The 12,753-nt window shown below is 40.3% G+C and overlaps 1 protein-coding gene across 6 annotated transcripts in view; it reads right to left on the reverse strand.

Moving 5' to 3' along the window:
• The window catches only part of lrch1 (leucine-rich repeats and calponin homology (CH) domain containing 1), a 101,437-nt gene that overhangs the window by 34,490 nt on the left and 54,194 nt on the right, over positions 1–12,753 (reverse strand). For all 6 annotated transcript variants that reach the window (XM_080291143.1, XM_080291142.1, XM_080291139.1 and 3 more), the window contains exons 5-8: positions 11,901–12,037; positions 11,308–11,438; positions 1,726–1,813; positions 628–730 (exon numbers count right to left, since the gene is read on the reverse strand). In XM_080291143.1, coding sequence (XP_080147269.1) covers positions 628–730; positions 1,726–1,813; positions 11,308–11,438; positions 11,901–12,037 — 459 coding nt within the window. The remainder of the gene's footprint in view (positions 1–627; positions 731–1,725; positions 1,814–11,307; positions 11,439–11,900; positions 12,038–12,753) is intronic.

Here is a 12,753-nt window from a genome sequence, read left to right on the forward strand (position 1 = left end):
GGATTAAGGATTTGTTTAGAAATATAAATAACCTCTTTTCACTCATCTCAGTTCAGTAAATGTGACCCTCCATCAGCTCTAACCTAATTAAGGCTGATTGAAGTCTATTTAAACTGTGTCTGGGGAGCTGCTGCTGTTCTTTAATAGAGTTCAACAGCCCAGATACTTTTACACACACAGCTGACAGGTTAGAAAAGCAAAACTACTAAACCCTCAGTTTGTACACTGCTGAACCACATTGCATGGCAGGGCTCGTACGGGATCTCCTGACTTGTAGATGGTGCTGAGCACTGCTTCATGCTGCATGAACAAATCCAGCAGCAGATAAATAATTGTGCAAGTCTGTTGATTACTTCACTCTTTCCTCTTTTCCATAATCATTGACTGAATCACTCAATGTGCATTCTCAAATTGGTTATGCTTTTTTCTCAACGGAGTCAAGTCCAGATGATGTTTATGCTCCCAAAGCATGAGTAATAAGAGCGCACGTGCACACACTATTCATTCACATGGATCCGGGCTGTCCAGAGAGTTTAACCAGGTGACAATAGATAGCATAATACAGTTTGTCTACCATCGCCACATGCTGGCCACTCTGTGTGTGTGTGTGTGTGTGTGTGTGTGTACCTGTCAGAGAGCTGATGTGTTCACTCGAGTCGTCTTTGCCGATTCCCTCCTCTGTGATGTGACTCATTGGCACATTAAGGCTCAGACTGTCTTCATCTGACGGCTGAAACAAGCAATGAAACGGCTTCAGAGCTGAAACAAAACTGTGAGAACCTCAACACAAGAACACAACAACTGATGAGTGTTAAAAGTGTAAACGTTCTCAGTTGTAGTTTATTACTTTTCTCGTAGTTTTGGGTCAGGAAAAGCATATCAGTTGCAAATTAGAGTTTATAATTTCAGTTTCGCAGACCTGGAGCTGGCTGCTGCCTTGAATAGCTTTCTATCTCAACAATGACCAAAAGTGTGAATTAGTAACAAAGAAAAAATGTGTTCATTCTAAAATGAAAAGGAGATCTCTGACTCCCACTGATGCGACGTGACGTCAGTTTACAGAATCCTACAAAATTCCTCTGCACTGCACGGATAAAGACTACGAAAGACAGAAAAACTTTTAGCTTATCAGTTCAAATGAAGAAAATAACTTCAACTAAACGTTAAGTTGCCCCTAATTACAAGATGAGGCCAAAGTGCCTCCGCTCTAACAGTATTTCATTTCAAGACCAAATCCAGAAGAATCTCAAATTCAAAGTCAAATATTAAAATTTTCAGTTATTTGTCATTTATTTCAACTTTGTATTAATTCATCTTAAATAATGCTCTTTAACAATTTACTGTTAAATGTAACAATTCATTTTTTGCCATTTTTCACAATCATTTACTCACAAGTCCACAAAAGAAATAACAATTTGCAGAAAAAGTGAGTGACGTCTAAACGGGTCCGTCTTTTAATGTCACCGCACTCACTCAGATACACCGACTTACAGAGGAAAAAAACGATGAGCTGGTGTGATTAGAAAATGAGGATTAAAGGAGTAAAGATGAGTGTATTAAGTACATGTCTAACGCATATTTGTGCATGAATACATACACACACATAACTATACACCTATATTTGAACATGTTACAGTCATATTGGTACAAATGTACAAAATCCCCCCCCACACACAGACACACAGATGCAGAGACACACAGATGCAGAGACACACACACACACACCTCAGTAGCAGACAGTCTCTTGTCTCCGTTGTCGCTGCCGACTCCTGAGTCACTGTCCTGCTTCTTCTGCTGCTCCATGTCTTCCACACTGCAGACACAAGACACAGGTCACACACCTGACACACACACAGGAGGCAGGCGTGTGTGTGTGTGTATGCACAGGCGAGACAAAGAGCAAGGGAGCCACAATGACAGAGAGGGAGACAGAGAGAGAATGCTCCCCCTCCCCTCTCTGCTTCTCATGCTGCGTTCACACTGCTGTGTAAATTCTGATTGGCTGTTTGGATTTAACCTTTAACTGCTGTCATGAAAGTTTCAGGGCATCTACAGGTGTAAGCCGGTTAAACAAAAACTTTTTTTGACGTCACTGCAATCAACATTTAAAAATGAAACCTACAACCGAAATACACAGACCACAGCAAACAAAGTAAAGCCTTCATCATCCTCACTTCCATCACTGTACTGCATGTCTGCATGTACCCTCTCCCAGGCCTGAAGTATTCTTCAGGAATTTATTTAGTATTTTTATGCATCTTCTCGGCATTCTTTAACTTTACACATGTAAAGACAGCCGAATGTGTAATGAGGAGAAATTCTTGAGGTGACAGGACTAAAGAGAGACCCATCTGAACCACCAGTAGTACAGCTCAGCCTGCTATGTAGACACCCCTATGGCATCAGTTTGAAAATCCTACATTACCTTCTTCTCGAGTTATCGCATTCACAAGATTTTCAGAAAACTTGAACTTTGACCTTTCACTTTAGGTTCATGTCACAGAGATTCAGAGTAGTCTGAGATGATTTGTAAACGTGCCTGTGTTATTGATTTCAAGCTCATTCTGGAGTTATTGGGTTCACAAGATTTCAATGAAACTTGAACTTTGCAATTCAAACGTGTTCAAGATTTATTTTGTAGACACACCTATGGTATCAATCTGAAGCTCCTACACTGCCTCATTCTCAAGTTATCTCATTCACAAATTTAGGTTAGGTTTTCACTCTGCCCGCCCAGCCTGCCCGGTGGAGTGACAAGAATACTCCATCAGCCTTTTACAGCTGAGGGGTAAAAACTTATGTACAGGGGGGGCAGCAGCCTAAGCAAAGTTTCTGAACCTTAGGACGCAAAATTTAATTTAGGACCTTAAACCTTAAACAATCCAATGTCACATGTTTTTCACTGCCAAGCTTTCTATTAAGCCCCATGGATGGCATGAAGTTCCTATACTTAATCCTTCATTGATTTAAAGTCATAGCTTCCTTAATGTTTTATATTACTTAGACAGTTAAGTGCTTTTTTTCTGGCCTATGAATAGAACGACTTGATGCGATCAGACAGAGGAAGCCTAAAATAATATTAAACAATAAAGAAGCTCATTGAGTGGTTAATATGATAGTTAAAATAATAATAATAATAATAATAAGGTGTAAGCCTTCAAATAGAGTTTAAATCAACTTTTTCTGTAAGACTTTTCTTAAACAAACTGACCTGTCATACTCTGTATAATATTGAAATCTAAAGCATTATTAAACAAATTCTATTATGTTTATTATTTATTCATAATAGAACAAATAGAATATATTTGTTCTATTGTGATAAAACATCCCTATTTGATCAAGGGAAGATCTGAAAAAAGGTTTTAAAAATCAGTGTTTTAGAAAACACACAGGAGTCAAATACAAGGGCATCTGGGGAACTTTAATTGGCCGTGTGAACACTGGCCTGTGGCAGTCTCCAAGCAACTGAACAATAATGAGGCACTGGAATTGCTCACACACACACACACACACACACACACACACACACACACACACACACGCACACACAGCATTTTCTAATAACCCTTCTGTGAGCAACAGTGTCGCTCCTCTCCTCTCATCTCCTTGATCATGATTCTACAAGTGCAGTTGCTTCATAATAGCCCACAGAGGTCACTTTAAGTCTGAGACAAATTAGGGTTCATCCATCTCTCTGTGACCTCTGACCCCCTGACATCCTCATCATGTCACTAAAAGACTAAAACTCGTGTAATAGCCAAAAAAATATGCCATCATAAGCAAATGCTATGAGCAGATCTGGAACTTGGACTGTGTTGTTTTACTTTGGCGGGGCACTCTTTCTTCATTTGGTAAACCATAAACGGAGCCATGCTGGGTTTCATTTTTATCTAGCTCTGTTTAAGGTCATCGTATTAATGGGGTTTTAAAAATAGCATCACTCTGTTCTCAGCTTCCTCTGGAGTGAGACGGCAAACGACTGCACCTCACAGAAGCGTACTAATTTATTATCCACAGCCTTTTTTTGAGTGAAAGTGGCATTGCATGTTTATGAAAAACAAAGCTGAGAAACAACAAATTCAGAGTGATGGCTTGTAATAATGTTTCAGTGAAAGACGAAAAAAAGAATCGGAAGCATTTGAGGATCACAGAAGACGACTAAGAAGAAATCATAGAGCAGGAATAGAAGACTTCTGTTAAAATAAATATGAAGTTGAACTTTAGCATATCTGTCTTTCAGAATCATAGCTTGTCAAAGTCAGGGATTGGTCTAATTTCAGTAACCCTGCATGGAAAACACAGCCAATCAAAAACGGCTCGTCTACCAATTCAAAGATTGGTGGTTCCGCTCTGCACTTCTCCAGTCTGCATGCCAAAGTATCCTCGAGCAGGATACTGAACCCTGAGTTGCCCCTGATGCATCTATCAGTGTGAGATAAAAGTGTGTGTGCGAATGGGTGAGGCTGTAGCATAAAGCACTTTTGAGTGCTCAGTTAGAATGGAAACCACTATAAGTACCAGTTCATTTCCCATAAAATCAGTGACGTCACCAACTGTGTATTGAATCTAAATGCAATCGATTATCGATGGAATGCCAATCAGCAGGCGGTGCTGTTTTCTGGTATTAATTGAAAATATATGGAGCCAAAAAACTGACATATTAACGTATAAACCAATAAGCAACAGTGCTTACTCGACAGTGGTTGTGCTTACTGACCTCGAACTGCTTTTATGTGGTACACAGCACTCAAAGATCTGCCAAAAAATGTTTTAGTATTACTTTGGTAAGCTATGAAGGCGCACCGCTTGATGAATTGTCGGAGCATTATTTTACCAGGTGTAACAATTAAGTTAAAACATCCAGGCATCCATGAAAATAGAAGTTATTAAATTTAACGGAGTTAAAAGTTAGCAGGAAGTTAGCTCGCTAGTTTCCACCTAAACATGATATTGCATGTTCTGACTGAGAGATTTCTGAAAAAATTAAAACGTACAGCTCTGCTATCACTTCCAACATGAATGAAGACAGAAAACTAAACAGCAGTGACGTTTGTAGGGTTATTGAAATTTGGCTAGCTGGTATATAATGATTTGCTACGTGATCGCTAGTGACACAGCTATGTTAGTATAACATAAACACAGTGAAGCTGGAGGATGAACACTAACATTTTTCCACTCGATAAAAGTTAACGTGAGGGTTCCTGATGGTTAGGGACAAAAGCAATCACATGGCAGGATGATACAAACGGACCAAACTTCAGTCAGGAGAACAACTGAGAAAATCCATCCACAATACCAGATTAGTCATTAATACACTGCAACATCATCGGAAAAGAGCAGCAGAGAGAATTCAACATTAATGAATCAATGCAAGAAGAATGAGTGGAGTAAAGTTCGACTTATCTGACTGTTTTGTTTTGCTTATAATCTGGTGCGCCTTATATACGGTCCGAAATATACGGTAGTTATTTCTGGAGTGGCCACTTTAGGTGGTTCCAAAACCAAATTAATTCCCATAGACAGACAAGTCAGAATCCTCAACTTGATGGCATTAAAGAGTTTACAGCTTTTCCCAACGTCTTTACAGCAGAAATAAAATGGGGGGGAAATCTGCCAAACAGCAAAGCATGACAGCTGCAACAAATGATGAGCTTAAAACCAATCTGAAAATTACTAACCGTCAGAGAAAGAGAAAGCAGACCTGTTGCAGTGCTGTAGTTTGTCAGTCTGGTTTCTGTTCTGGCGTTTTATATGTATGGACTCTATATCCACACAATATCAGCGCTCCCTCTAGGTCACCCCTTCATACCTTGGATGTTGCTGATGCTTTTATCTTGTGTGTCATGTGGAGTTTATTTAATCAAAGAAATCAAGAAGACAAGTGACAAAAGCATGAACAAGAATGAAAGCTAAAGGAAAACCTGATTTACATGTAAGTGTAGAGTCTGTGTGAACTACAGGAGAACAGAAACTGTTTTTCCTGCCCACATCCTGGGAGAGTTTCATGTGGGCAGGAAAAACAACTCAGCTGAAGCTGAGTGTTGAAGGACCTGAAGAGGCAGAATTTTTATTTCCTATGTATTTCTGTTTTTACCGTACTTCCCTCCAACCCTCACCAGTTGCCCACCAGCTTTTTAAATATTTTATTCTTTATTCCTTTGCTTTTTGACATTACATCGCTTGGGTTAGACAAACTAGAAGTCCTTAATCCTAAAGCCTTTGGTAATCCCCCGACTTTGGATTGGAGGATGGATGAAATGACATAAATTCATTCTATACTGTACTCTGTAGATGTGAGTACTGTTCCAGTTTCATAATACAGTTTTACCTCAGACACACAGCTAGATTCCGGGTCAATCGACTGTCTGACATGATTTCTCTGCCTCCTCAGATGTTGTTCCCTACTCTGCCAACAAGAGTTCAAACTGTGCCACCAACATCCTAAAATATGTATGAAAGCGGTCATGACAAAACTTCAAGTGCTGGATCAAACCATGAAATTCTCCTTGCTGCTGCTGCCCCATGAGAACCGGATGAACCCAGAATCTCTGTTTCTTCCTTTTCTTGTTTAGAAACATCAGGACCAGCTCATCATCGCTTGATGTCAACTTCATTTTTTCCACATTGCATTTTTTCAAAAGATGAATTTTCTCACAAAGAAACAACGCTTTAACTGTGTACAGGGTGGGCCATTTATATGGATACACCGTAATAACACCGTGATAAAATGGGAATGGTTGGTGATATTAAAGTCCTGTTTGTGGCACATTAGTATATGTGAGGGGGCAAACTCCTCAAGATGGGTGGTGACCATGGTGGCCATTTAGAAGTCGGCCATCTTGGATACAACTTTTGTTTTTTCAATAGGAAGAGGGCCATGTGACACATCAAACTTACTGGTAATGTCACAAGAAAAACAATGGTGTGCTTGGTTTCAATGTAACTTTATTCTTTCATGAGTTATTTACAAGTTTCTCTTTGTTCACAGCCATTGACATGTCGAAGAGGTTAACACGTGAGGAGCAGATCGAAATTGTGTTGATATCTGGTGAACGCAGTAACCGGGTCATTGCAGCAGATTTCAATGCAAGACACCCTACGAGACCACCCATCTCCCATGCTACAGTCAGCAAACTGCTTGCTAAGTTTCGTGAAACTGGTTCAGTGTTGGATTTGCCAAAATGTGGACGCAAGAAAACTGTCACTAATGAAGAAACATCAGTGGCTGTCCTAGCTTCATTCAGCAAGAGCCCGAAGCGTAGCACTCGCTGCATGTCACTGGAGAGAGGCATTAGTCGAACATACCTTCGGCGGATATTAGCTACTCACAAATGGCACCCTTACAAACTCCAGCTACTGCAGCATCTCAACGTGGATGACCCTCACTTCACGCAGAAGATTTTGTTCAGTGATGAGGCAAACTTTTATGTGAATGGTGAAGTTAACAAACAAAACTACCGCTATTGGTCTGACACTATCCCACATTGGATGGATCCCTCCAAGACTGTTGGAACAACAAAAGTGATGGTTTGGTGTGGTATATGGGGTACAACGATAGTGGGTCCATTCTTCATCAATGGAAACCTCAAGGCCACTGGATATTTGAAATTGCTACATGATGATGTGTTTCCCTCTTTATGCACTGAAGCTGGCACGTTCCCTGAGTTTTTCCAGCAAGATGGTGCACCACCACATTATGGGTGCCAGGTCCGAGCATTCCTAGATGAACAGTTTCCTAGAAAGTGGATTGGTCGTTGTGGGCCAGTTGAATGGCCCCCAAGGTCTCCCGATCTGACCCCCTTAGACTTTTATCTTTGGGGTCATCTGAAGGCAATTGTCTATGGTGTGAAGATACGAGATGTGCAGCACCTGAAACTACGGATACTGGATTCCTGTGCTGGCATTTCTACTGCGGTGTTGCTATCAGTGTGTGAAGAGTGGGAGAAGAGGGTTGCATTGACAATCCAACCCAATGGGCATTGAACACATTTTCTAAGTGGTCAGAAACTTGTAAATAACTCATGAAAGAATAAAGTTACGTTGAAATCAAGCACACCATTGTTTTTCTTGTGACATTACCAGTAAGTTTGATGTGTCACATGGCCCTCTTCCTATTGAAAAAACAAAAGTTGTATCCAAGACGGCCGACTCCTAAATGGCCACCATGGTCACTACCCATCTTGAGGAGTTTGCCCCCTCACATATACTAATGTGCCACAAACAGGACTTTAATATCACCAACAATTCCCATGTTATTACGGTGCATCCATATAAATGGCCCACCCTGTGTATAAGTTTGAAACTGTGTGTAAAGGCCTTAATGCTAATTTGCGTAACCAGGCAAAACTGTCCTCTGCCAGAGACCTGGGAGCTTGAGAGTCCAGTATCTTTGGTGTTCCTAGGACTGCGCACTTCTGGACAGAGATCTCAGATGTTGTTCCCGGGACCTGCTGGAGCCACTCGCCTAGCTTGGGAGTCACCGCACCTAGTGCTATGATTACCACTGGGACCACCGTTACCTTCATCCTCCACATCTTCTACAGCTATCACTACAGCTGTCTTCCTCTGCTTGTTAGCCATTACCATTTTGCCCTCCTGTATCTGCAAGTCCCACAGGATCTTAGCTTGGTCATTTTTCGACCACCCTAGGGAGCGTCTCCCATTTTGACCTCGAGATCTCCAGGCCATACTTGGCACAGATGTTTCTGTATACTATGCTGGCCACTTGGTTATGGCGTTCTATGTATGTTCTGCCTGATAGCATCTTGCAACCTGCTGTTATGTGCTGGATTGTCTCAGGGGCATCTTTACACAGCCTGCACCTGGGGTCTTACCTGGTGTAATATGGATCTTGTGCTCAGAGCTTGTTCCTATGCTGCCATGAGTATTAGTTTATAGGTGGCCAGCACTGCAGGGGTTGTTTGTTTGTTAGTTTGTATTCCTACCATTGTTTCATCTGTCAATTTCTTTCTTTTTACATTGCTTCCTGTTTGTATTGTTATTCACTCTGTTTAGCTCACTTCTTTTTCTTTTCTTTGTATCACTGTGTGCAGTCCATCAACCCATTTCTCTGACTGCTTCAACAAGTCTTTCTTTTGTCCCTGAGATATGTGCAGTCTTTTTTTTGTATGTCCTTACTAGGTGTCATCATTCAAGGATTGTAGTCTTTCATTCCTTTGTCTACTTAAATGTTTTCTTCCTGTATTCACTCCCGATTCCTTTATTCATCAGTCACAGAGAACATCTCACACACCGGTGATGAGATTTTGGACAAACCTTTCAGTATGATGGCAGTCTGTCACTGCTACCCAGCTGGGAGCCGGAGAAAGGATCAGTTTCAGCTGACTAATGGAGGATTTGGCTACAGGCTGAGAAACTGAGCAAGCTCAGATCACAGACAGTTTCTGTCTACGTGTAATGTTGTTAAAACCATACGAAATAATGGCCCTGGGGTGATGTAATGTGCTTCTGGCAACTATCTTGGCAGTCCAAAGCTTAAAACAACTTACAGCATTCATAAATAACCTAAAAGTCACAAAAATTTGAAACAAATGTCTCAAATGTTTTCTCTGTTTGCTAGTTTTCTCATATGTCCTAAACTTTTCTAGAAACAAATGATGGAGTGGGATGTGGATGTATCCTGTAAACTAATACTCAATAAAACTGAGTATTTCCAGGACTGGGAATACAGTTCAGATGTGAACCAAAAAACAGAAAAAGCTTCAAAAGTTCATGATTTTACGACTTGAGTCAAATTATAGCTTTTTCTTGCTGCTGTTACACCCAAATTTCCCCTGAGGGACAATTAAAAGATTATTCTATTCCATTATGCCATGTCAGTAGTTATATATAGTATACTTTCTCTTTGTCAGGTTAACAAAACTGAAAGAAACCTTTGTTCAGGTTAAAGGTACAGTCAGTCATTTCTTTGAGGCCACTTAATAAAACAAATGTTGTAATCATAAATATAAATTAATAAGTGTGTAATTATTTCTTAGGACAAAATGATGCATTCTCATAAACTTAGTACATCAAAGGAGAACAGAACTCGTAGACAAATTTTATTTTGCGTCAGCACCTTCAGACTCAAGATATAAAAGATCATACCTGTGTTTTACCAACGGAGCAAAACCACGAAGGAAAGAGACATAGATCCAGATCAAAGTCCATCCTCTCCTCCCTAACCTTAAAGCTAAGAACAAGCTGGCTACATAACAATCGCTTTAAGCTAACATCACACCTACTAATGCCAGAGTCAAGTGTCCTAGAAATAACACTTTCCCTCTGATAAACAGTTTTTATATTCTCACATCGTAACAAGAGTTTATTCGCTAAGCCTCGGAGTCCAACAATGTTAGCCTCACTTCAATGAAATTTTCACCAACACCATGCAACGCATACTGACAGAAAAGTTCAGGATATCCTCAAAAACTCACACCAATATCACTGTGATCACAGAGAAGTGAGCTTTACTGACTCATCAGACCCCTTTCACAAAGTTTTACAGTCTCCTGCATAGTAAATAGAAGCGGATACTTCTCACGCAGCATTGACAGCTGAGATAAACTGCAGACTGAGCCTAACCAGATTTTTTTTGAGGTGACTCAAGGAAAAAAAAAAAAAGCTAAACCCTGCAAATATTTAGTGGACACATATCACTTTTTATTTATTTTTAAAAGTATTTCTTTTTTTTGATTTATTGTTACATGTTGCTATTATTCAAATATTAGAAAATATAAAAATGTCTTTTTTACACAATTGGTAGCAGACACATGGTGGCCAGCCGTGGCCACTATGGCTCTTTTGCTGACTAAAGCACGTTTGTCCTGCAGCAGCCACTGTAGCTCGGATTATACACTTTGGGAGGGGGAAGAAAACAATTAAGTCGCTGAATTCTTGCAGGTTACATCCCATGCTAATTTTGAAACCCATCATTTAGCTTTAAAACTAAAACCATCACTAGCTGCAGTATCATCATGCTACTCAGACAAGAAGCCAAACAGAAACAGTTCTATCACTGTGTCTGGTTTTAGGTACTGGAACCATGAGGCAACACTGCCATCACAAGTCAACATAGACTCAACATCTTGCTCTGTTATTTTCACCCAGAATACCATTAATGAAAAAACAACAAAAATTGCATTGCTACATAACCGCTAGCAATCCTATTCACTTTAATGATAAAGAATTGACATTTCGACACCAGAACGTTGTCAAAGACGTACAGTCTAACTGCACTACAAGAGCAGACGCTGATAATGAAGAGAAGATAATCCCCCCCAGCTGTGTGATACCACGGTAACTGACCTGCCAGTGGTGGGCCTTGATAAGTTGATTCGCCCCATGACAGGCAGGTAGAGAGAGTCAGGCATCTTCTCGCTGCGACACGCCTCAATGCTCAGATACTTGAATATGTGAACTTTGCCCTTTATACAGATCTGAATAATGGGAGGAAAAGGGACTCAAATCAGCATCAAGTAAAAGTCCAGCTTTGCTTTGTTTTCTACATCATTTCAGCCTTTATTCACAAAGACTGCTGAGTCACTTGTGTCTTTTTTTAGCTCTTGCAGCTGCTCGTGCTTAACATTTCCAAAAGCAGGTACATAGCTTTATACTACCTATTGCAATACTGCTGCTATGCTGCTATGATCATGATGATTGCTGTAATGGCCAGATAATAGCCCTGTGCAGGAACATTAAGCTGAAATGATACATTTAAAAATATAAATTTATTATGAATGTCTGTTTCTTACATTAGGATGGTATCTAAAAAAATAAAGTAGGTTTAATTTTCAGAGATGTGCACTAAGAATTTATGTCGAATCATGACTCAGACACAAAGAATAGTGGAAGATATAAAGTACATTAAGACAAAAGTGTGTGTGTGTTTGTTTATGTACCTGTGCGGGTGGACTCTGCAGTGGATTGTTTTCTAACTGGAGAGTCTGGAGCTGTTTCATCTTCCTGTAACACACTGGGATGGTGGACACTTTGTTACAGGAGAAATCGAACTTCACCAGAGGAAGATCAGCCAAGTCTGTAGGAAGACACAAACGCACAAACATCAGGCAAACAGCTCTGGTCATCTGCTCCTTCAGAGCGAGCAGATTTGTTTTGATTTGGCTTATACAATGCAGCACATAAGGGGATTATATCTCATCAGAAAACTTCAGGGTTATCTTTTTTTTTTACCCAAACCATGTTTGTTTTTCTTTTACTTTCTGCCCAACAATAACTCGAATGGAGACGCCCAGGAGGTTTAAAGTCTGACCCTTTTGGTTGATTTTTGCAGAAGACAACACTCAAAATTTGAGACAAACTGCACCTTTGAAATGCCAGCAAACTAATGGATTTAATCTTCCCGGGACTTTACCCCTGCTGTGAAAATGCTAATCACAATGTGCTGGATGAACTTTCACTCCCCGGAAAGTTCCAGAACATTAGTCTTTTCGGGGGGGAAATTAATGTTCCTGGAACAGCGAGTGGAAAATCACTTTTGGAGAACTTAGGCGTGTCTCAGTGTCTTCTGTTTTCATGTAATCCAGACTGACTCCATGGTGGTGAGATCTGTGGAGGTCGGATGATCTCTGCCAGAACACTTTGTTCTGTTCTTGCGTCTGAAGATAGCTCTTTGTGAATTTTCTTGCTGCAGAATTATTTTTAGACGGCTTAGACCTCTCTCTGATGGCACCGATGAGAAAGATTGCATCAACCTGCAACCTTAACCAGGCTGAAATGAGTGAATTCTTGTTA

This window comes from Astatotilapia calliptera, chromosome 16 (genome assembly GCF_964374335.1).
Source record: "Astatotilapia calliptera chromosome 16, fAstCal68.1, whole genome shotgun sequence".
Taxonomy (NCBI): domain Eukaryota; kingdom Metazoa; phylum Chordata; class Actinopteri; order Cichliformes; family Cichlidae; genus Astatotilapia; species Astatotilapia calliptera.